At 44.3% G+C, this 26,150-nt stretch overlaps 1 protein-coding gene across 2 annotated transcripts in view; it reads right to left on the minus strand.

Annotated features, from left to right (window-relative positions):
* CD247 (CD247 molecule) overlaps positions 1 to 14,894 on the minus strand; it is a 74,009-nt gene extending 59,115 nt beyond the window's left edge. For both annotated transcript variants that reach the window (XM_004464712.4, XM_004464711.4), the window contains exon 1: positions 14,688 to 14,894. In XM_004464712.4, coding sequence (XP_004464769.2) covers positions 14,688 to 14,754 — 67 coding nt within the window. In that variant the 5' untranslated portion in view covers positions 14,755 to 14,894. The remainder of the gene's footprint in view (positions 1 to 14,687) is intronic.
* Positions 14,895 to 26,150: the final 11,256 nt, after the last annotated feature.

Raw genomic sequence — 26,150 nt, forward strand, 5'->3', positions numbered from 1 at the left:
AAATGCAGGTCCCATTTGCCATTAAAATTTACTCCGAACTCCAACACACTCACACGGCCTTTCCTGGCAAGCCAGGGCCGGACCCTAACCCAGTATCTCAAATGCTGACTGACTACAGAAAGTCACGTAGAGACACGACTAATTCCTAGAGGCTCTTCCCAAGGAGAAGATATGAGAAGCCTTCTGAGCTTGACTCAGAACTGAAGTGGAACCACCTCAGCCTCAGAGAGGGTGCCCCGGCAACTGTGACCTGGAAACAACTCCTTTTGTTCTTCCCTCCCCCTACGGGAGCCCCCAGAAGGCACAAAGGGGTTGCCGTGCCACCCTCTTTGCCCGTCTGCCTGGTAGGGCCTCTGCCAACTCAGGCCACTGCTCTTTGGGCCAGAGGTATCAGAGCTGGAGCAGGGAAATCTAGTGTTGGAAGCAGGTAGAAGAACAGTCTAAAATCCAGAACAAGCGCGGCTGCTCGAATTGTCAGATTCATTTCGAGATTGCAGAATGTGCTGGCAATGTATTTCTGAAGGGCAACCCCGGTGTTTTTGAGATTCATTTATTCCATCTTCTGGGGTTGGGGAGGAGACAGAGCTAGCTCAGCAACCCGACGATCTGCATCTCTGCCAGTCATTTCAGCGTGGACTGGAGAGTCACCCAGGCTGGAAAAGAACATCTATGCCTTAAGTTGGAAGGGCCCTTCCCTCGACGTTGCCCAATCGTGAAGGCCCCTGTACATTTATCGCATGTTAGCCTGTCTCTTCCTTCACCCATTGAGCTACAACATGGTGAACGGCATTTGCCATGCACAACAAATCAATTGTGCCAGCATAGAAGCAACTCCACTGGATCCTCTTAGCGGAAGTTGGGAACATTTCTGTGTTTAGATAAGATATCAAAATGTTGACTCAGATCACTCTTTCCACAAGGGACTTGTCACATGGTGCTAGGAAAATTTCACCATCTCTCTGTACCCTTGAGTATATCTCTCTGCACCTCTGTACATCTTTAATGGGGTGTTTTAAAATGGGTTCTTCCAGAAGCAGACCCTGAGACAGAGATTTGAGTGCAGACGTTTATTTGGGAGAAGATCCCAGGAAATGTCGGTAGGTATTTGCTGAAGTGAGGTAGGAAAGGGACGGAAATCCATAAAGGGTGCATTATCAAGCTGGCTAACTCTGTCTACAACCAGAGCTTAATCATGCTGGCGTGTTCCGGGAAGCAGTCTGGAACAGGTGCCTCAGAGTTACTACACCTGACGGGCAAGGCTGCTTGGAGGGTTACCTACCAGGTCCCTCAGGCACTGGCCAAGGCTGCTCCTAAAGGGCACTTCCAGCAGCCAGCTATGCAGGGTCAGAGCAGGCTCCAGCAGCCAGAGGAAGCACCGAGAGGTGCAGGTGCTGGCAGCGTAAAGCAGGCACCTGACCCTGAGGGGAGGGCACAGAGGGGGCTGGATGGGCACTGACGGCATCTGCTATAAAGGCCATGTGCAAAAGTCCTCAGGTTGCAGAGCTTAACGTTCTCCATGATTTGGGGACACAGATACTTAAGATACTAAGATAAAGTGTTGTTGGATCCTTTTTATATTGGGGACAATCCTGTTGGTCAGTGTAGCTAAAGGTTTCCCCAGCTACTTGCCTGTTCTGATCGCCACAGGGGAAGCGGGGTAAGAGGTGCTCAAAAGGAATGGGGCTTAGAAAGCCCCGTCTTTGCTCAGAGTCCCCATTCCCTCCCTGGGGTGTCTTCCTCTCCTCTCTGTGTCTAAATCCTACCTGTCCAAATCCTACCTCCCGAGTTATGTCCCTTTACTCCTCCAGCCCAGCCCTCGCAGAACCCGCTCTTCGAGCCCTCCCAGTTAGAGCCACTCAATACAGTCCTCAAACGAGCCTTTCTCAAATTGCATTCTGTGGGGCATTTAATAGGTGCTCCAGGAAAAAACAAACGCCAAAGGGAGCCAAATCAATCTGCACAGCATACCCCACACACTGTACCTCCCTCTCTTCTTCCTGGAGACACAGAACACACATCTGCTGAGAGAAGGCTCCAGGAAGAGCTGCAGTTAACCAGCCAGCAGGTCCCTGCTTGAGTGGCTTAAACTGGTGTTTTCAGGTGTGTGCCACTGTTTGCAGTCCAGGAGTAACATCTGGCAGAACGGGAAGGGAACCAGGGCCTTCTCATCAACGTCGGTGAGCAAGTCCTTTGGGCGCAAGCCCCTTGAACAAGGAAGGGCGAAGCCCCTGAGCGGGAGGTACATGGTTTGTGGGGTGCCCACAGCCTGTTCATCCCCGGCCCGCTGGCTGCCACCTGCCATACCTGGTGTTTCCTGATTTCCTGAAGTTGAACATCCTGTTCGCCCCACCACTTTCCCTCTATTTTAACCCCTTTCTTTTCGTGGCATCCAAACCCCAACCCGTCCCTCAAAGACCATGGCCAATATTAGGCACGCCGGTCAGCAGCTCTCTGCTCTGGGCACCGAGAGGGCTGTGTACACCCCCATCAAGCGGCAGTGTCGCTGGTGGAGGGTGCCAGGCCGCCTGCGCCCAAGCCCAGCTCTGATTCCTGCTGGTCGTGCTCCCTGGGCCTCAGTTCCCTACCTGTAAAATGGAGACGCTAATAAAATGGAGACGCCAAGAAAGAGGATTAGATGAACTAATACAACTGAATACACAAAACAAGCCCCTCTCAACAAACGTTACGTGTATGGCAGCTCACATCACGCTTTACCCGGACGCGTCAGGCGTACCCAGCTTCCCCTCAACATGTGTGCATTCTTGGGACCTCTCACAGCGCAGTGCCCAACATGTCATAGGGATTGCTCAGAAAAACACATTTAGGAATAACGAATGCATGGCTCTGCTTTCTATTTCATCTCCATGTCTGATCATATTTCTGACAAGAAAGAGTATTAATAAAACCCATCCTCTTCACTAATAGGAAAATGACCTGTTTTCTCTACTTGGTTTTCGTCTTCTCACCCCCAACTAGATTAACCTCCCGGGAGACCTTATCGCCACTCAAGAGGAGTTTGGCGCCCCGGGCCTGTCATCCGCAGGTCAGGGTCATTCAGATCCCCACAGTCCTAGAGTGTCAGCAAAGTCAGAAAAGCCACTGTCGTGTCAGCACCGCGCGGTCCTCATCCGGCGCCCCTTGTCGCCAGCTGTGAGAGGTAGGGCTCTCGAGTAGGGTCAACCCCTCAGAAATCCTTCCAAGATCTAGGCGTCAATCCCAGCCCCCTTGGGAGCTCATCCACTGGGGAACAACTGACGACGACACCTGAGCACATCTTTCTTTAGGGAAGTGTAATGTGTCCCTTCTACAAAAATTCAACAAGTCAGAATTCACAGGCAAAAAAATAAATGAGAAAAAGAACCTTCACATTGTTAAATAAACAGCGTTTCTTTAAATAACAGTCTCCCGGGTGTATTCTAAACATCGTTACAGTTTTCTTTTGCATCAAATTCCCCAAGGGCCATATATAGGGGGATGAAGGACCCCTTTGCATGGCCGATATTTGCTTTTTTAAAAAACAGCTTTATTGCATTACAAGTTCCATACCATAAGCCATTTTCTAAATGCACTTATCTAAATAAGTATAAGGTGCTCGGGTCTTGCTCCTTCGTCAAATGTTTAGTGGCCATCTGTGGAACCCCCAGCGCCCTGTGTTTACTGCCGCCTGCGTTTACATCCCGCTTTCCTCCTAGCCACCTGCCTGCCTTGCTCCTGAAAGATTCCAGGGGAACACTCTCAGGCAGGCTGCAGAGCAGACCCCGTGAAGCAAGGCACTGGGCTGCTCCCTGCGCCCAGGCAGCCTGCGGCCCTGCCACTAAGGGGCCATCGAAGGACTGTGGCGAGTGGTCTGGAGAGGCTGGAGTGGAGAGAGACCAGGTGAGGCTCCCCAGCAGCGTTGCTGCCGCAACCTACAGGGTTGACCCCATCCCTGTTTGCACCCCCGCAAACAGCTGAAGGCTTCCTCCTGCTCGGGGAGGTGGTGAGGCTGACACCGTGAGGGCCTGGAGGGCGCCAGGCTGAGCTAATCTCTCGTGGTGGCGATTTCAATGTGAGACCGCGAGCACGAGCACCTGAGACCCCAGCGGCCAGCTTGGGGAGCTCCATTTACTTACAACATGGCAGCCTGGTGGCCAGAGGACAGAGGGCTCGAACGAGAGCCCAAGGTCCTGGGTCGAGGGCTGACTCTGCCGCTTGCTCACTGGACATTTGGTTGGATTCTTGATCTCTTGACTCACTCTTTCTTCTCTGGTAAATTCCAGAAATGGAATTGACTGTATCTACAATCCTTTCCAGCTCGAATATCCCATGATTCCTAACATACACACTCTGATCATAGCATATCTTTCCAGAAAGGTACCTTCTACTATTCTTATCACCTAAGGTAAAAATTCATCATTAGTGCCCCCCCCCCAGCCAAATCACAAGCTACTGCTGATTAGTGGGTAGATAATTAGTGGGTTAGAAGAGTATTCCTGAAGACATCACAAAAATTCAGATTAATTTCTTACAAGAAAAAATGTACAAGTCATATTATTTTGAATATTGCCCACAAAGTGAGATTTATTAACTTTTTGAGTGTACTATTTCAAATTTGTATAATTCAAAATCCCATTAAATGTGTGTGACTTGAATATTGCCTCTGAAAGGACTAATAAATATTTTTTAAATCCTTCAGGGAGAAAGAATGGAGGTAAGGGGAGAGAGAGGTGATGACACAGGATAAAACTTGATGGAGAAAGACCATGGCAGAAATAAAGTCTGTGTTTGCAGGGGTGCTGCAGGGAGAGTATCCAGAACCAGGCAAAATAGACCTCTTTTCTAACTCCATAGAGAAGATCCAGCAGCTCAATACCATTTTCCTTTGGTAATCATTCTGCATTTGATTTTAGATGATTGGCAATTTAGGGGTTAGATTTCTTTTTTATTTTCATCACTGAAATTATTCCAGGCTTTGATAATGTTAAAAAATGTTAAACCCAAATTTAAAAATCCCTAAATACAAACCCTCTCGTTATCCCTTGGCCTATGGAAGCCATTTTGTGCATTTCAAAATGGCTGACAGGAATTTGCAGAGAAGCCGTGGTCTGAAATCAAACCAGGAAATTAGATGAACTTCAAGTCTGAGACTTTGTGTTTAGAGCCATAGCTAGAAATTAATGGATGTGTTTTCCAAATTAGCAAAATTAAGAAATTGCTCCCTAAATCTTCCTCTCCCCATCCCATGCCCTTTGAATTGCAAGAGTTTGTGAATATGACTTTATTCAGAATCCTTTTCTGGTTTCAAGTAGCTCCTTCTCCAAGATGAGATTACAAAGCTTTGAAAATTAGAAGCATACTGCCCAGCTTCTGAACAGCTATACCCTGATGAGGTGCTCTATTGAAATGGTAGGAGTTTGCTTTATAGCAGCCTTCCTCTTGGAATTATGGATGGGAACATTTAAAAATACAGCACTTGCCTGGACAGGTGGACATGGGCTAAAATTTTAAAAGGGATTTTCACAGGCTAGGTCAGCAGGGAGATGGATGAGTGAGCTGCAGCGGATACAATTGTTTGACTTTTTTAGTTGTTCTTTGAAGCCACCATACGCTTAATAGGAAGAAAAAAATAACAATCCTCTTTACCAATCTTTTGTAGCTCACTCTTTATTGTTCCCACTGAAACCCAAAGAAAATGGGTGAGATTCATAACATTTGTGTAATTTATAAAGGTCTGTGTTTTGAAGTGTTGATGGTTAAATGGGATGAAAGAAAGAATTTTCTCTACTCTGAGGAAATCAAAGGAGGGATTTCTGAAGCTTCTAGCCTAACCCAAAGCAGTCCTGGGTGATATCCCCCTGATACGTGCCTTCTTTGCTACCAAACTCAGCGTGGACATTAAAACAGACCACCAAATGATGAAAATTAGACCAGGTTATAAAGAAACCAGCCTGTAGGCAAATTAAGACTTTTTGTAAAAGCTGAGAATATGACTTACAGGAGTAGGAAACTTTCTTTTACTTACTGGGTTCTCAATCTCCCAGTACCCAGTAGGCCAATCAGTGGGCTAGTTGGGCCAACCATTTGCAGGATTGTTTTTGCCTTGTGGCACATGAGAAGGCTTGGTAAATATTTACTCAGTGATACTTGAGTGACTGACCAGATTTAGGGAGCAATTTCTTGATTTCGCTGATTTGGAAAACACATCCATTAATTTCCTGGTCTGAATAACTGGATATAAAATTTAAATTCTTTTTATCTCTACCTAACTTTGTAACTTTGGGTTACTTGTCCTACCTGAAGCTGTCTTCTCCTTTATAAAAATGAAGATAACTATACCAACTAACAGTCTGGTTATATCAGCTATCTTGATGGCCACATTAGGTCACCAGCGGCTACTTTACTTGATCATTTGCCGATCTACTCTGAAGGCAGAAAGACAGAAAAATGCTAAATGCATTTCACAGTTTTTGCCAAACCATGTGGCATGGCCACTGTGGAAAGAACTGGTGAGAATTTGGGGAGTTGGTAATGTTTTCTGCTGACACTGTTCTTGAAACTATCTGTGTGCTGGGCCTCCGCAATGAGAACCACTCACCATAGGGACCTGCTAGTTGGGTCTTCAACCCCGGGTTCTAAGAACAGCAATTTTCCACCCTCTGCTGTCATCTTAACTGGTGACAATGTCAACAGGGCCAACGGTAGGTCCCTGGAGATCTCTGTGCACCTGGGCTTGAATTTAGGGGCAGACAGTGTTCCTTGTGTGGGGATAGGGAAAGAGTCAGCATTCGAAGTAGAGGCAACTGGGAGGAAGGGAGCGGCAAAGAAGAAAGAGCACCTGGCTTACTTGGGAAATGGGAGAGTTCTGAGGGGAGCTGGGCCTCCCCAATCCAGGAAGTCATTGTCTCTATGAACAAGCTGCTCCCCCTCTCTGCGGTCCTAGAGATCCTGTCTGGACAGATGTTTCCTTGTCTCCCTTCTCCATAGAATCCCTGGGATGTGCTCAGAGACATTTCAGCCCTGCTGTTCACCTACCCAGATGGCCAGCTCAGAGCCCAAGCAATTTGCCCTTCCTTCTACGGAGCTGCCCTGCTGCCACCAAACTCCTCTCAGATACACACTTGATACACATAAAGCCACCCATTGGTGCACACAAAACACGTACCTGCAGACACTAGCACACATCTGTCAGCACACCGCAGCACATATACAGGGGGCATAGACACATACCCTTGCCTGAGCACAGGGACCCACACTGGCCCATATACTTGCCAGGAGCCACACTGGAGCTGCACCCCATTTGCTGGGGCTCGGGGCTCATGCTATTCCCGCAGTGGTTTCACATGGCTCCACGCCCTCTCCCAGGAGCAGGCTGGTCCGGCCATTCTGTCTCCCGGGGCAACAGGCTCTATGCCCCCTTCCCGGGTGGTTCTTTCCATTCTTTCTCTAATATCATCTCTCCTCTCCAATTCTCCACCATCACTCCCAGCCCAGATGATGCAACGGCAATGCTAGCTCAAGGCTGTTACTCACGTTATGGTCCAAAGCTAGTACAGCAGTGGGGAACCGGTAAAATAAAGGAAATATGCAGTCACATTTCTAGTGTCTGTGCAATAAAGAAGTGGCATTAATTTACATTTTGACCTTCTCCCCCAGTACAGTTCGGCAAAGGCGATGTATCTGCAGCCTACTGCCTCTACAAATGTCCTGTTGAAACTTCCAAACACTTCTTCTTTCCCCACCTCTCCCCCCAGGGTCAGCTTTGAGCATTTCCACACCTAAAAACCATGGTTATTTGCCTCTTTAATGCTCCACGTATTTTGCTGTGAGCCTCAGATTTCTTATCATGGTTTGCTTTGCAAAGCAGTTTACATTCCCCAAGACCAGCTCCACAAGTTGCAAATAGACCCCAAGACTAAAATATGACATGAATAAGTGAAAATTTATTGTCGATATTTGTCATTCAAAAACAATTCTCCCATCCTTCAAGGATTTAGTAAAAGGCCAAATCTCAACTCAGGGTCTGTAAGTAACAATATGCGATTTTTTTAGAAGATCTTACTCACAAAATCTTACATACCATATGAAGTTACATTCTCACCAAACAGATCAATTACAGATGATTATTCAGAGTCAAAGCTTCTCAAATCCAGTTTAATTTGTAACTATGTGGAAGGTGAGGGATACCTGCATAAGTGGCAAACAGTTGAACTGCAAATCATCCCCCTAAAAAAAGCTCCAGAATAGATATATTTATTCAGGGTAAAATGGATTTAGCAGATTTGGGGGAATGTGAGTTCAGAACTATATTAACAACCAGTATTTCATGCTCAGCAAAAATAAATAAATAAATATATATATATATATGAAGATATCAGCGTCCAAATAATTATTTCTTACCTTCCGAACTGAGAGGAAATAGTAATAAGTTTTTACTAAGGGGAATACCTTTAAAAGCCAGCTTCAAAATCCAGTCTTTGGGTATATGATATTGCAAATTGTTGAGCAAGGCAGAGAGGCTGGATAGAACATTCTAGAGTGCATCCAAACAGGCATCAAAGAAACTTTGTTTGGGGCTTGGCTCTACTCTTGGGCAAGTCACCATTTATAAAAGGAGACTCCTATTACCTTTTCTGCTACTTGCCACAGGGTTATTATGAGGACCAGCTAAGTGAAGACATTGGAAAGCGCTTTGTAAATCTGAAGGGAAGAGTGTCCTGATGAAGAGAATGGCAATCTGAACTGGGCAAGCATCCTACCTGTCCTTGCTGTAATGCTTTCTATTTATTTTTTCTCCTTGAGCCTGAAAATTGGTTGCTGAGCTGCACAAATCACAGCAGGCAAGCAAAGTGGAGAGTAGACACTCCTAACATTTCTACCACTGCAATTTGGCTTCTTCGAGCAGCAATTTGCTTTCTTTTCCAGTCAGTTCTCCCAAACAAAGCCCTTCCATGGCCCCAATAAATCAGAAGCCCATACACAATCATAAAAGACAAGTCAGAAAATGTCGGACTTCATCCTTGGAACTTTCCAACAGACATTCCCACTAGAAAGTTTAAAATATTGTGATAAATGAGGAGTCCAGATTTTTAAAAGTACTCAGAACTGCAGGACAGAATGAAGTTTAGGTTTCTAATCCTCTGAGCAAATACCACTGAGGGACTGGAGAAGGGTGCTGGGTAACCAAATGTTCTTAAAAACTTTGTGACTGCAAGGCAATATATAATCCATTTTGTACCTGAAAGAGGTGTTCAACTCTCTCATTTTACAAATGAGGAAACTAAAGCTTGGAGAGAAATTTCTTACCCAAGTTTAGTGGCAGAGAAAAAGGAGGAGGAGGAGGAGGAGGAGAAAGGATTGTAGTAGCAGTGTGTCTACTTTATCATACTGGGAAAATGATATTCATTCTAGTTTGCGGAAACTGAGGCCCCCATGATAATGGCTACTATTTATCAAACACCTTTTGTACTCTATGTCGGCACTTCCGAGTAGTCTCTCCAACCCACAGCGCCCTGTGTGAGGTAGACATAATCGCCGCCATCTTGGAGAGGAAGAAAGAGGCTCTAAAAGTCAGCCTCACTGGCCGGGAAAGGCCGCTGGAGGAACCAGAACTGAGAGCCACACCTTTCTGGCTCCACAGCCTCCTCTCCCCCGCCGCCATATTGCCTGCTTCCGAAAACACAGAGACACTTGCCGATGGTCACAGAACATCACCAAAAGTGACTCCTTTCCTGGAGGGGATTGTTTCCAACAGAAGTCTAGAGTATCTGAAGTGAAATGCCCTTCTCCTTTAACCTCTTCTAATTGTCAATCCTGAGGAAATTAGCCAAAGAAAGTAACTCAAAGGAATTTTTAAAAGTCACATTTCCAAAGATTTTCTTATAGGGTTAGCTATCCTAACAACAACTAGAAACAGTCCAAATGATTGTAATAATGAAGAAAATATGATGCAGGTGCTCTATGGGAGTTTACATAGCAATTAAAACATTTATAAAACTTAACCATGAAAAAAATGCTTGCAATAAAATATCAAGGAGAAAGAAAGCTTATGAAACATTTTTACAATAATCACAACTATATAAAATATAGCTGCACTTGTAAAAATATTTAAATGGACTATAAGAAGTAAAATTGAAAAAGTTATTGGGCTGGAATGGTAATATTATGGATTGTTTTTCATATTTTAAATTTTCTTCAATGATTTTATGATACTTTATAATACTTCAAAAATTAAAGGAGGAGGGAAAAGTGATAATACCTGGAGCATCTTTCTAGTAAAATAGACAACAATGGTTAGATATCCTGCTTTTTTTCTTCTTTCCATATTATGAGGCAATTGGATAATTGGATCTATGCTATAACCAAAAAACTTCTCTTTTTCTCCTTGAGGCCTTTCATTAGTTTATTAGGTCACTAGTTAACAATCTCGAACTAGGATAGCCTCGTTTATTTTTTGTTTTCCTCTAGTGACAAAACCAAGTCAGAAAATGAGGTGCTTTCTTTGTTTATTTTTCAGATATTGTATTAGTTAAATCATATGAAAGTATCCTTTTTGTATGTCCAAAATGATCAAATATCAGAAATTGCATGTGGCACAACGAGGACATTTTATTAATGGCAGGGCTTTATCTAGAACAGTCCTTGCAACACATTTCAAATTTTCCCTTTCATGCAAATTGGCTGTCCGTTCCGCCAGTTTAATTTCTGTTTTTTGTTCTCTCTTTATAGTACATGGTCTAAAATTAAGTCGCCTAGAGGAAAGGTCCAAAATAATAGCAACCCAATATAGTCTCAAAATAAACTATTAATGTTGCTTTAATCATATAAAATTGTCTAGATTTCCTTCATTCATCCACGTCTTACTTCAGTCAACAAATACTTATTGAATGTTGGCCGCTCCCGGCTCTGTGCTAAGTGCTGGCGATGCAGAAGGGAATGAGACGGAAGCTTCTTTTCCCTCATGGAACACAGAGTTCTTTTTTTTTTAAATTAGAAGACATAGTTACATACATGCAGTGACTATATTAATCATTTCATCACAGCTAACAAGTTAAATGACTGCTCTAACTTCTTTTTTAACCCAATTGACTAAATGTTTGCTCAAATGAATTAAATCTACCATCCTTTTAGTGTTCAAAGAACCAAGGAAATCATTTTGAACTATTCCTAGAATTCATGTCATCAATGGGTGACCCATAGATAAATAAGGATCAGTAGAAAAAGGATAGCCCACGTGTGTGTTTGGACAACTCTAATCCAAGACAGCTCCCTAATGGTACTAGGGAGCTTATAAATAAAACAAGTCACAATACTGGGTGACTACTTAAAATAAAAGTGTGTATCACATAAAAATTACACCCAATCTTTTAAAGAACCAAAGCAAAAAATTAAAAAGAATTTTTAAATAAAGACACATTGGTTATTCACCCAAGCCAGAGCTCCCCAGCACTGTTTCTGGAGGATAATTAGCAGCAGCAGACATGGTCTCTAGGCCAGGAGTTCTGAGAAACACCAAGAGAGAAAAATTAAGTAGCTCACTGAGATGAGCCGGGACAAGTGATTGGAGGTCAAAACAAACCACTGGTGAAAACGCCGTTGATGAAAAAACTCATAGTGGCATCACTTGGAAGCTCCCCTCAAATCCAGCTCTGAGCAATTTTAGCAAAGATTTGGTGTTCCAAAAGTTGGCATTGAAATACCCAGTTACCGTGCGCTCATGGCAACAGTTTGGCTTTGAAATCTGGGCGGCCACCCTGACCAATACCAAGCAGGTGGATTTAGTTTCTAATTTCCTTCCCCTTAGCTCTTTATATTATATATATTTCAGTCATATTTTCACACTGGGGGGAATACTCCCTGACTGAGTAAATTTCTTTAAAAAAAAAAAAACATAGTAGCTGCAGCGCTCATCCTGTGCCCAGCCAGGCAGGGGTGGTCGCTAGGGATGGGGCTTACCCTGGGAACCACCGCTGTGTTCTTGTGCTATTATGGGTGTCTTCATAAATCAAAAGAGATGAGCTGAATTTCAACAGATGGAGAAAATGCCCGCTGTTGCTTTCCAACACAATCGAGAGCAAATTAAGCATCGCAACCATGGGTCTCCCCTTCCTGGGCACTGAGTACAAGAAAGCAGGCCAAAATGTAATAATAGTAATATTTAGTACAGCTCCCATTTCTGGGCTGTCTACTATGTATCAGGCACTTTACATTCATTTTTCATCTTCACAGCTCTGCAAGAGAGGAATTATTATCCTTACTTTAAAGATGAGAAAACTGAGGCCCAGAGAGGTGAAGTAACTTGCCCAAGATCACATTTCTAGGAGATGGCACTGCTGGGATTCCATCCGTGGCTGGCCTGATTGCCACGTCCGGCCACGTCCAGCCACCTCCTTAAAAGCAGAGTGGGTTCACAACCCTTGGAACCTGCACTTCCTGAGGCTTTGTATCAGAGCTGCATCTCCTCACCTGAGAAAGGACAAAGGCCGCATTGACCACTGGACATGTTCTTGGACACAGTAGGGTGAGGAGTTGGAGGCATTGAGGGGCAGAGGGCTCTGTAGGCAAATTGTGCCCATGTCATTCAGCACATCATCTTGGTTTCTTCTGGCAGTTTCTCAACAAGGGAGACACCCTTATGTGGAAATTGGGTTGTTTGTTTTGATCCTAATCCTCCTGGTTTTTCTCTTCCACATAAATGCACGTGGAAAACTCTTAGTAACAAGATGTTTTAAAAGCATTTGGGGCACAGGTTTCTTAATTGGATAAGGAAAGAAAGAAGACCTCAGCTCAGTTCTGTTTGCAGCCTTTCCTCCAGGGGAAATTGTAAAGGGTCTCCTCTCAAGCAGCATGGGTGCCATTTGTGGCCTTGGACAGAGGCCTCTCCTAGGCTCTTCCTGCCTTCATCTCAACTTTTTTCTGGGCCAGCACCATTTGAAAGGAGCCTCATCGGAAAATAGCTGAAATTTCAATCTCCGCAAAGGCAAAGCAAGTGGGACTGAAAGATGGAAAATCCCATCCATCGAAAGCTGTCTTTCTCCCGCAGGCTACTTGTGGAGATGAGGCATGGCCCCCATCTTGTCTGCTGGGTGGAGTTACATTTACCCCTCTTGGCAGCACCACCCAAGCAACCTTTCATTTTCTCTTCTAACTCCACTTTGCCCCTACCTCGGCCCCAGAGCCCCACACAAAAGGGAGAATTCGGGTGCCCCCCAGTGAGGAACCTGGAGTTGATTATCCCGCAGGTCCAGTCTGAGGTCTTCAGCTTACCCAAGCCTAAAGCCCAGGGCCCGAAGCTGCTACCCTCAGCTGTTTTTCCTGAAATCACTGTCTTCACAGGCTGCTATTGTGCTCTGGGTCCTCTGTCATTTGCACACGACCATGGGCTGCTCTAAGCTTGCTCTGGTGCCTTTAACCTGTGACACACTGTGACTCATACTCAAGAAGCCTTTCTTAGAAGAGAGCTGTGGTCTTGCAGAAAACCCTGCCATGGCCCAGTCTCTGGAACCCTGACGTGTTAGGCCAGGAAGGTGCCTGTTCCCTGGTAGGCACGGAAGTGTTTATGGCTCCTCCTGCTCCCCCAACATTGTCACCCAGTACTCTCCCCCTCCGAGGTGAGCTAGAAAATGGAGGAGAAAGAAGGAAGCTTGTTTGTGACCGCCTTCCTACTTTCTTTAGATTCAAACACGGCCTGCCTCCTGTTTCTTGTAAAAGCGCTTCACCACCAATCCTCTGAAACTGTCCCTTTTGTCTTCTTTTCACCTGTTTCCCCCCTCAAGATCTGGGATAGGAAATATGGCAGAAGCTGTTGAAAGGCCTGTAGAAAAGTCATGATCCCCTGAACTGGAATGAGGTGGTTGTTACTCATGGTGGTGACTTACCACGTCATGTCCTCATCTGTCCCCTGTGTCGGTCAGCACCTCTGACCTTACGGGTCCAGGTAGAAGACTGCTTGAAGGGTGGTGGTGAGTCACTGAACCCAGGGTGGGCGTACAGCGGGCGGCCCTCATCCGCAGGGTGCAAGGCCACCATGACACGGCCGAGCCCCGGCATGGACCTTAGAGCCCTGAGATGGCAAAGTGCTCCACAGCAGGCCACAAACTCAGTGCCTCCTACACTTGCCGCCTGCCTCCTTGATGCCATGTTGTCCTCAACCCACCCAGGGCCACCGGCCATGACCCGTCTGACTGACCAGTGAACTGCTCTTTATTGGCAAAGGGAGAGGGAAAGGGCAGAGTGACGGAGCCAGTGAGGGGGTGAAAGAACAAAGCACCAAGGCTAGAGAAACATCACGGGGAAGCCAGCCCGGCTGACATGTTCTGATCCCATCCAGCTGCTGGTAAATACTTCCCTCCTTTTCACCACGCTGGACCTGCCTCAGCTGTTTTTCTGCTTCCTTCCTCCTCATCCCTCCCCTCCACTGACTTTTGTCTCTTCTTTTATCACTGGAAAAAATCTTTACTTTAGGTAGGTGTGTTTTCAAGCAGCTGGCTCTGAACTGATGCCCAACTTGGCTGTAACGAAGCAGAAGCCAGCACTGCTCTGGACCCCTCTGTGCTCCACTGCCCATTGGTTCGGGGAGTATATAGGATTCGATGGAGACACCAGGTCCTCACCAGCCCTTTCACCTCCCCCCATACACACACACACACACACACACACACACACACAAAGAGTTTCTGAAAGTTCCCCGCCATCAGTATGGCCAGCCTTACCGGTAATTGGAAACTGTGTCTGCAGGACAGACGCCATAACAAGCAGCTTCCACTTCATCTTGTCCATTCTCCCAGGATGGTGCTGGGAGGCAGAGGCTGTGGCAGCAGTGGCTGCGACAATGAAAAGAAAAGGAGTCTCTGCTGGCTTTGTTCTGCTGCTGCGTCCTCAGGAAGTTGGAGGACTGTGGGGCCTTTGAGAAAGCACCTGCCAACAGGGCCAAGAAACTCACACTCCTCCTCTCGGTTCACAGACAGGAAGCTCTGGAGGCTTGAGGGTTGGGGTGTGTGTGTGATATTTTACTTTTTCTCTTGTTTACCTATTGTTTCTTTTCTTTTTTCTAATTCCTGTTTAACTTTTATCTAATTCCTAACTGGATTGGTGAACTCAGTCCCTAAGCAAATACAAGTTCTCTTGTATGTAAGAACATTAGCTACTTTCCTAGACCCTAAAATATTTTAGAGGATGGTAAAATGGCAGAACTCTGGATTCAGACACAGGCTAAATGTAGAGACAGGCTACTTGAGCTTTAGTGCCAGTTCTGCCACCAGTTTTGCTGTATGGCCTTGAGTAAGTCATGCAACATCTCTGGACTTCAGCTTCCTTTTCTATAGAACAAAGAGCTGGAATAGATCTGAGGCTGCAGATCTGAACTTGGCCCAAACCTGGATCATAGAATAGTTGGAAATTCTATGACTTACATAGTATTTCAAACATTTTTGGTAGTTGTCAGCATTTAAACGTTGGAAAAATCTACAATTATAATTAAAAATATAAATACTTAGAAAAAAACAATAAGAAAGCATAAAAACTATAAGAAAAAAACTTTAAGACATTACTGAAGCACCCAAAAGGACTTACATTACAAAGGTTTATAATGACCATACAGTACTTATAGTCCTATACACTCAAACAGAACTGGTCACCTTTTACAAAGGTGCAAGGGCAATTCAATGGGAAAATGGTAGTCTGTTCAACAAATGATGCTGGATCAACTGGATATCTGCATGGAGAAAAATAAATACTGAGGGAGAAAAATAAATATTGAGAGAAGGGAGAAGCAGATTTGGCCCAATGGATAGGGCATCCACCTACCACATGGGAGGCCCAAGGTTCAAACCCAGGGCCTCCTGACCCGTGTGATGAACTGGCCCACATGTAGTGCTGATGTGCACAAGGAGTGCCATGCCATGCAGGGGTGTCCTCCATGTAGGGGAACCCCACGTGCAAGGAGTGTACCCCATAAGGAGAGCTGTCCAGCATGAAAAAAGTGCAGCCTGCCCAGGAATGGCGCCGCACACACGGAGAGCTGATGCGGCAAGATTATACAACGAAAAGAGACAAAGATTCCTGGTGCCGCTGACAAGACAAGCGGACACAGAAGAACACAGAGAGTGAATGGACAGAGAGCAGACAATTTGGAGGGGGAAGGGTGGGGAAGGGGAGAGAAATAAATAAAAAATAAATCTTAAAAAAAAATATTGAGAGGAGGGGCAAGATGTCAGTGGAGTAAGGAGCTCCAAAAATCAGCTCATCCTACAGGGCAGTTAGTAATCACTTAGAGCTACCTAAATCATCAGTCTTTCTGGGGAGCATCCTGCAACATCCTTGGAAGAAAGGAAGGAGGAGACTGCCCATCTACAGTGGAGATTCATGAGCAGAGCACTCCACATTTAGGAGGCTGGTACCCACCTCCTGCTGGCAGTGCAAGGCACCTTGGGAGCTAGTCCCTGGCTGGAGTTGGAAGCTCCATTTCCCAAAAACATGGAAGGAAGAGACAGTCAGGCACTAATTTCAGCTACTGATTAGTAAATTCGGCTGGCTGGAGTCTACTCATAAGAACAGTTGAAGTTTGAACCTAAGTCAGAAGAATGCCCATGGCCTCCATTTTTACTCCATCTCTGGCATGAGGGGAAGTGGGACTTATTGAAAATCAGTGATGGTAGGAACTGGCTTCTTTCTGTCCAGGTTGGGTTGCTGCCCCAGCCTGAGCTCCAGCCCTGCCTCTGGTGGAAGAAGTTAGGGGGACCTGCACCAGCCTCTCCAGGCAACTATAGTGGCTTTTATCCACACAGACTAGATTGTTGGACACCTATGTGGCTACATCCCTTCACCCAATAGGACGGGAAAGGGGTGGTGTTTCTTCAGCCTCTTGGGGCAACTGCGGGCACTTTCAGCCTACACGGACTAGAGTGCCGGGCACTCCTGTGGCTCCATCCCCACCCCTAACAGGAAAAGAGGGCTCGTGCTCCTTCAGTTTCTCCAGGCAACTGCAGCCACTTTCAGTCCACATGGACGAAACTGTTGGACATGTCTCTGACTCCATCCCCATCCCTGACAGAGCAGGAGGAGGGATAATGCTCTTGTACCCTCTACAGGCAGGTGCAGTAGCTTTTGGCCTGCATGGATTGTTGAGCACAATTGTGGCTCCATCCTCACCCCTGACAGGGAAGAAGAGGGATAGTGTTCCTATAGCCTCGCTGGGCAACTGCCATTGCTTTCAGCCTGCATTAATAGATTATTGCACACACTTGTGGCTTTATCCCCACCCTTGGCAGAGGAGAGCGGGAGCAGTGCTTCATCGGTCTATTCAGCAACTGTGGTCAGTTTTGACCTGCAAGGCTTAGTTTACTGCCCACATCTGTGGCTCCATCCCTGCCCCAGGCAGGGGAGGAAGGGGCATGGAGCTTCATCAGTCTCTCTGGGCAACTACAAACAGTACTGGCCTGCATGTCTTGGATTACTGCACATGGCTGTGACTTTATCCCTACCCTTGTCAGTGGAAAAAGGTGGGAGAAGTTTCATCAGTTCCTGGAGAAATGTGGGCAACTTCAGCCCCCATGGTTTACAGTACTAACCACATCCTCAGCTCCTACTCTGTAATCAGCAGTGGAGAAAAGGCAAGAAACAGATGAAAATGAGCTGAAAATTTTCAGATTGGCTAAACACAAGCCACTATAAAGTTCTAAGATAAGTTGAAACAAGCATCACAGAGAGGCTGTAGCATAAAATCAATCAAATAGAAAACTCTAGACTAAAATGGAGCCCAGATTAAAAGCATTTAGTAAATCCAACACAGAGAAAACAACAAAAAATTATAATCCATACCAATAAACAGGAAAATATGGACCAAATGTAGGAACAAATGAAGCCTCCAGATGAAGTAAAGGAGTTGAGACAACTAATCATAGATATTCAAACACAACTCCTTAATAAATTCAATGAGATGGTTAAAGAGATTAAGGATATTAAGAAGGGACTGGATGAGCACAGAGAAGAATTTGAAAGCACAGATAGAAAAATATCAGATCTTATGGAAATGAAAGGCACAATAAAGAAATTTTAAAGTACACTGGAGGCATATAACAGCAGATTTGGAGAGGCAGAAGAAAGGATCAGTGAGCTTGAAGACAGGTCCTCCAAAATCAAACATACAAAAGAACAGATACAGAAAAGAATGGAAAAAATTAAACAGGGTCTCAGGGAACTAAATAATGGCAAAAGACATGCAAACATACATGTCATGGGTGTCCCAAAAGAAGAATAGAAAGGAAAAGAGGCAAAAGGAATATCTGAGGAAATAATGGTAGAAAATTCCCAACTCTAGTGAAGGACATAGATATCTATGTCCAAGAAGCACCATGTACTCCCATCCAAATAAACCTGAACAGACCTACTCTGAGACAAATACTAATCAGAACATCAAATGCCAAAGATAAAGAAGCCTGAGTGGAAGAAAGGTGATTCATCACATACAAGAGATGCCAAATAAGATTGAATGCTGATTTTTCATCAGAAACCATGGATGCAGTAAGTCAGTAGTGTGATATATTTAAGATAATGAAAGAGAAAAGGTGCCAGCCAAGAATCTTATATCTGGCAAGATTGTCTTCCAAAAATGAGAGCAAGTTTAGGATATTCACAGATAAACAGAAACTGAGAGTGTGTAACCAGGAGACAAGCTTTGCAGGAAATACTAAAAAGAAGTGCTACAATCTGAAAAGAAAAGGCAGGAGAGAGAGGCTTGGACGGAACTCTAGAAGTCAAGATTATATCAGTAAAAGTAACTGAAAGTTAAAAGAAGAGTGGTGAAAATAAGAAATTACAGATAAAATCCAAAGGTCAAAATGGGTGAAATAATAACTGCCTTTACAGTAATAACATTGAATATTAATGGACTAAACTCCCAAATGAAAAGGCACACACTGGCAGAATTGATAAGAAAATATGAGCCAACCATTTGCTGTCTACAAGAGACTCACCTTAGACCCAAGGATACAAATAGATTGAAACTGAAAGTCTGGAAAAAAATATTTTATGCATGCATTCAGTAACCAGAAAGAAAAAAAAAAAGCTAGAGTAGCTATACTTATATTGGATGAAATAGACTTTAAAAGCAAAGTTGTTATTAGAAACAAGGAAGTATATTATATATTAATAAGTGACAATTCATCAGGAAGAAATAATAATCGTGAATGCATATGCACCTAACCAGAATGCCCCAAGATACATGAGACAAACCCTGGCAAAACTGAAGGGAGAAAGAGATGTTAATACAATAATAGTTGGAGACTTCAATATACCATTCTCATCATTAGCTAGAACATCTGGGCAGAGGATTAATAAAGAAACAGAAAGCTTGAATAATATAAGTTAACTAGACCTAGCTATATTAGACCATATTAATAATATGATAAATAGACATATACAGAACATTGCACCAGCAATGCACCAGCAGGATATACATTCTTCTCAAGTGTTCATGGAGCTTTCTCCAGGATAGACCATACACTGGGTCACAAAACAGATCTCAATAAATTTAACAAGATCAAAATTATACAAAGCACTTTCTATTACCATAATGGAATAAAGTTGGAAATCAACAATAAGCAGGAAAAAGGAAAATTCACAAATACATGGAGATTAAACAACACCTTCTTAATCAGCAGGTCAAAGAAGAAATTGCAAGAGGAATCAATAAATACCTCAAGATGAATAAGAACAAGAACAAAATGTATGTGAAACTATGGGATGCAGTGAAGACAGTGGTGAGCAGGAAATTTATAGCCCTCATTGCTTACATTAAAAAAGAAAAAAAGAGATAAAATCAATGACCGAACTACACATTTGGAGGAACTAGAAAAAAAAAACAGCAAAATATTCCCAAAGCAAGCATAAGGAATGAAATAAACAAAGATCAGAGCAGAAATAAATTGAGAACAACCACAACAAAAAACAGTAAAGAGAATTAACAAAACCAAAAGTTAGTTCTTCAAGAAGATTAAGAAAACTGACAAAACCTTAACTAGATTGACAAGAAAAAAAGAAGATGCAAATAAATAAAATCAGAAATGAAAACAGGGATATTACTACTGACCCCACAGAAATAAAAGAGACCATAAAATGATACTATGAACAATTGTACACTGACAAACTAGACAGTGTAGATATAATGGAAAAATTCTTAAATTCATATAACAACATACACTTAACAGAAATAGAAAACCTCAACAAATAAATCACAAGTAAAGAGACTGAAACAATTCCCCAAATTGAAAAGCCCAGGACCAGATGGCTTCACAGGTGAATTCTACCAAATATTCAAAGATGATTTAATACAAATCTTACTCAAACTCTTCCACAAAATTGAACAGGAAGGAATACTACCAAACTCATTCTATGAAGCCATTATCACCTAATACCAAAGCCAGAAAAAGATATCACAAATAATAATAATAATAATAATAATAATAAAGAAAATTACAGGCCCATATCACTAATGAATATGGATGCAAAAATCTTCAACAAAATACTTGCTAATCATCCAACAACACATTAAAAGAATTCTTCATCATGATCGTGTAGGTTTTATACCAGGCATGCAAGGGTGGTTCAACACGAGAAAGTCAATCAGCGTAATAAGTCAAAGAAAATCAGCGTAATAAGTCAATCACATAAATAAGTCAAAGAAAAAAAGCTATATAATCATTTCAAATGACACATAAAAGGCATTTGACAAAATACAGCATCCTTTCTTGAAAAAATATTCCAAAAGATAGGAATTGAAGGAAACTTTCTCAGTATGATAAAGGGCATATATGAAAAACCCACAGTTAGCATTGTACTCAACGGTGAAAGACTGAAAGCTTTCCGATTGAGATTGGGAACAAGTCAAGGATGCCCACTGTCACCACTGTTGTTCAATATAGTGCTAAAAGTTCTAACTAGAGCAATCAGGCAAGAAAAAGAAATAAAAATTATCCAAATTAGAAAGGATGAGGTAAAACTTTCACTATTCACAGATGATATGATCCAATACCTAGAAAGCCCAAAAAAAACTACAATAAAGTTACTAGAGCTAATAAACGAGTTCATCAGAGCAGCAGGAAATATTAATATGCAAAAATCAATAGTGTTTCTATACAGTAGTAATGAACAATCTGAGGAGGAAGTCAGAAAAAAATTCCATTTACAATAGCAGCTAAAAGAATCAAATATTTAGGAATAAATTTAACCAAGGATATAAAGCACTTTTATTCAGAAAACTAAAATGCATTGCTAAAAGAAATAAAAGAAGACCTAAATACACAGAAGAACATTCCATGTTCATGGATTGGAGGATTAAATATCATTAAGATGCCAATTCTACCCAAATTGATATACAGATTCAATGCAATCCCAATAAAAATTCCAACACCTTTTTTTTTTTTGCAGAAATGGAAAAGCCAATTATCAAACTTATTTGGAAGGGTAAAGGGCCTGAATAGCCAAAAACATCTTAAAAAGGAGGAACACATTTGGAGAACTCTCACTTTCAGACTTTAAATCATATTACCAGGGAAGCGGACTTGGCCCAGTGGATAGGGCATCTGTCTACCACATGGGAGGTCCACGGTTCAAACGCTGGGCCTCCTTGACCAGTGTGGAGCTGGCCCATGTGCAGTGCTGATGCATGCAAGGAATGCCACGTGATGCAGGGGTGTCCCCCTCATAGGGGAGCACCACGCACAAGGAGTGTGCCCCTTAAAGAGAGCCACCCAGCGAGAAAGAAATTTCAGCCTGCCCAGGAATGGCGACGCACACACAGAGAGCTGATGCAGCAAGATGATGCAACAAAAAGAGACACAGATTCCCGTGCCAATGACAACAACAGAAGCAGACAAAAGAACATGCAGCAAATGGACACAGAGAACAGACAACCGGGGCAGGCGGAAGGGGAGAGAAATAAATAAAAAATAAAATAAATCCTTAAATTAAATAAATAAATCATATTACCAAGCTCAAGATACAATGTAAAAATGACATGCTACTGGCATAAAAATGGATATATAGACCAATGGAAGTGAATTGATGGTTCAGAAACAGACCCTCACATCTATGGTCAAGTGATTTCTGACAAGCCTGTCAAACCCAACCAGGTGGGCCAGAACAGTCTATTCAACAAATAGTGCTGGGATAACTGGATATCCATATCCAAAAGAAAGAGGACCCCAATTTCATACCTGTATTAGTCAGCCAAAAGGGGGCTGATACAAAATACCAGAAATCTGCTGGGTGTTATAAAGGGTATTTATTCGGGGTAGGAGCTTACAGTTACCAGGCCATAAAGCATAAACTACTTTCCTCACCAAAGTCTATTTCCACATGTTGGAGCAAGATGGCTGCTGACGTCTGTGAGGGTTCAGGCTTCCTGGGTTCCTCTGGGCTCAGCTACTCTGTTTCCTCCACAAGTTCAGCTGTAGACTATGAGGCTCTCTAGGCTTTGCCTCTCTCGACAAGGTCAGGTATAGACTATTAGGCAAACGGTTCTGTCTCTTTCCCCGGGGCTCCAGCTTAAAACTTCAACATCAAACCTCCAACATCAGAAACCCTCAACTCTATTCTTTGCCGTGGCTTTTATCTGTGAGTCCCCACCCACCAGTGGGTGGGGACTCAACACCCTAATCATAACTCAATCGTGCCCAGGTACAGATCAGATTACAAGCATAATCCAATACCTATTTTTGGAATTCATAACCATATCAAACTGCTAGAACACCTTATACAAAAATTAACTCAAAATGGATCAAAGACCTAAATATAAAATCTAGAACCATAAAACTCCTAGAAGAAAATGTAGGGAAACATTGTCAAGGCCTGGTGTTAGGTAATGGTTTCCTAAACATTACATTGAAAGCACAAGCAACAAAAGAGAAAAATGGGACCTCCTCAAATTTAAACACTTTTTATGCTTCAAAGGATTTTGTCAAGATGAAATGGCAGCTCACCCAATGGGAGAAAATATTTGGAAACCACATATTCAATAAGGGTTTGATTTTTATGCTATATAAAGAGATCAACTCAACAATAAAAGAGCAAGCAAACCAATTTTTTAAATGGATTAAAAATTTAAATAGACATTTCCCTGAAGAGGAAATACAAATGCCAAAAAAGCACATGAATAAATGTTCACAATTACTAGCTATTAGGAAAGTGCAAATCAAAATTACAATGAGAGGAGAAAGGATGTGGCTCAACCAATTGGGTTCCCGTCTACTGTATAGGAAGTCCAGGATTCAATGCCCAGGGCCTCCTGGTGAGGGCAAGCTGGCCCATGTGGTGAGCTGGCCCATGCAGAGTGCCGGTCCATGTGGGAATGCCGCCCAGCACGGGAAAACCACCCTGTGCAGGAGTGCCGGCCAACACGGAGAGCTGGTGCAGCAAGGTGATACAACAAGAGACACAGAGGAAAGAAAGTAAGAAGACATAGCAGAACAGGGAGTTGAGGTGGCACAAGAGAGTAATTGCCTCTCTCCCACTCTGGAAGGTCCCAGAATCGATTCCTGGAGCCGCCTAATGAGAATACAAGTTGACAGAGAATAACACAGAAGTGAGCAGAAAACAGGAGGAATGGGGGGAAGGAGAAATAAAATTTAAAAAATAAATCTTTAAAAAAAAATTACGAGGGAGTAGATGTAGCTCAAGTGGATGAGCACCTGCTTCCCATGTATGAGGTCTTGGGTTTGATCCCTGGTACATCCTAAAAATAAACGAATGAAAAAACCAACTCATTGAGGAATGGATATAGCTCGGTGGTTGAGCGCCTGCTTCCCATTGCTGCCTGGGGAAAGGACCCCAGAGGTTGGATAAATATGTGGGAGCAGATACTCTGGGTAGAATCTTTCTCTAAGAATGATGGGAGCCTGAAATGGGGGTCGTGGTGGACAACAGAGTATCACAGTTTCTGTGGAGAGGATGGGAGGTGGAGAGGAGCTGATGATGGGACTGTGTGGACAAGTTCTCCAGCAGGGAAGTGAGGCCACAAGTCCCTCACACTAGAAATCCTGTGTGCTTCTTTTTAATCTATCACCCACCCCCAGTTCTTGAGCCCTGGGTCAGAACTTAATGCATCTGCCACATATTCAATATGAACAGACAGTTTCAGGCCCTGGGGCTGTTGGAGGAGATGCTGGTGGAGGTCAGAAGCTTTATAAAGTCAGCTCTTAGGTATCGGAGCAAATGTTAAATCACCCCCTAAAATGAGCAAGCTGCTGCAATGGGAACCAACAGACCTGGGTTTGAGTCAAGGCTTTGTACTTAACTTGCAGGGTGACCTTGACCCAATCACTTTCCCTCTCTGCATCTCCGTATCGAGTCTTTTTTTGTGGACCCCAGAAAATCGTGTTCCTAAAGTGGTTCCATTCCTGTGACTGTAAACCCGTTGTAGACGGGACTTTTTTGATCAGATTCAGTTGAGGGACCTTTGAATTAGATCACTTTGATTGGATCAGTTAAGGGACATTGGTTAGATTGTCAGATGCGGGGTGGGGCTTAATCCTCTTACTGGAGTCCTTTATAAACAGAGGAATAAAAAGCCACAGACACACAAGAAAGAAGCTGCAGAGATAGAAGCCAGGAGAGATGAGCCGGTGCCACCATCATGCTCTGCCATGTGCCTGATCGCCCACAGCTGAGCTCAGGGAGAAAACAAGCCTGGAGCAGAAGGCAGAGACTGACAGAGCCGCCGTCGTGCCTTGCCACGTGGCAGGAGCCCAGGATCGTCTGCCGTCAAACTTTGGTGAGACAGCATCTCTGATGTTTTGATTTGGACATTTCCACAGTTTCAGAAGTGTAGCTCTTAACCTAATAAATTCCCATTGTAATCATCAACACCTTTTTGGTACATTGCTCCCAGCAGCTTTGAACAAACTGAAACGGTGTCCTCAGCTATGAGATGTCAGAGTTGAAGTAGATGGTCTCCATAGGTGTCTTCTCTCCCCACATTATATTTAAGTATGGTTATTCCTGCCTCCCCAACGCCCCCTTCCTCTCCCCCAGGTGAAGCTGGGGTCCTGCTGTAGCTGCCTCTGTCCTCGGCTGGCCATCCACACTCATGGAGGAAGCAGGGTGCAGGGAAAGCCCACGTCCAGGCTCTCGTTCACAGGGCTCTGCCTAGCCTGACAGTGCTGGTGTATTTTTGTCATTTCCAAAGGGAAACGTGAGCATGCCTGCCGTGTGGGCAGTGGGTGGGGCTCTGAAGTCCCCTCTGAGCCCAGCCTGGCCCCTGGAGACCCTCCCCAACAGGCTGGCCTCCTCTTGCCCCAGAAACAAGTCTGAAGGGGGTCCCCTAGGAGGCATTGTCAGACAGGGACAGGTGAGTCCCAGCATTGGACCCACAGTCCCATAGGATGGTCATCAGTTTATAAACTACAAGGACAAAAAGGGGTCCCCACGTTGCAGTGGTGCAGCAGGTCTGGCTGCAAGGTGGGAGGATTAGGCAGGATTCTCCTAGTCTGGGCATAGCCTTCCAGGTGGCCGTTCCATGTGGCTCCAGAAGGACCCAGGGCAGCAGCTGGGCTCTCCCAGGCTTTCCCTGCTCTTGGCTTGCTGAGTTTTACCTCTGTCAGTTTTAACTTCAGAGTTGCCAAGAGCTTCCCCATTCTGCTCTGCTCCTACACAGCACACACCAGGCACATGGTGAGGCAGGGTGTCCCCCGCGCACCGAGGAAACCAGTGACACGGGGCCGACGTGACTTTCCCACCGCGTAACTACCCAAGAAACGACCCGCACCCTTTGCTCCTCTCCAGTCTCCCCAGCACATCCGAGTAATGGGCTCAGGGCATTCTACACCTGGATGGCTACTAAGGAATACTAATAACCACCATCTCTCCTGGGCCCCACCCCAGACTGTCCTCTAGGAGCACTTGCCAAGGCCGCACAGCTGAGGGGTTGAACTTGCCCAAGCCCGCACGGCTGAGGGGTTGAGCTGGGATCAGAACGCAAAGAAGTCGGTGTGCTGGCCACGAAGACTGGAGTTTTCTGACACGAGACACCTGCTACTTCTATGCTGCACATCTTTAAAACATGTGGGAAGTCCTTTTCTCAAAGGACCAAGAAGTCTCCGGCAGCTGAGGGGTCACCAGACTCTTGGAGACAGAACTAGATTTAAGGACTGGGTGGAAACATAATGGTGCAAACTCTCCCA

This window comes from Dasypus novemcinctus, chromosome 13 (genome assembly GCF_030445035.2).
Source record: "Dasypus novemcinctus isolate mDasNov1 chromosome 13, mDasNov1.1.hap2, whole genome shotgun sequence".
Taxonomy (NCBI): Eukaryota; Metazoa; Chordata; class Mammalia; order Cingulata; family Dasypodidae; genus Dasypus; species Dasypus novemcinctus.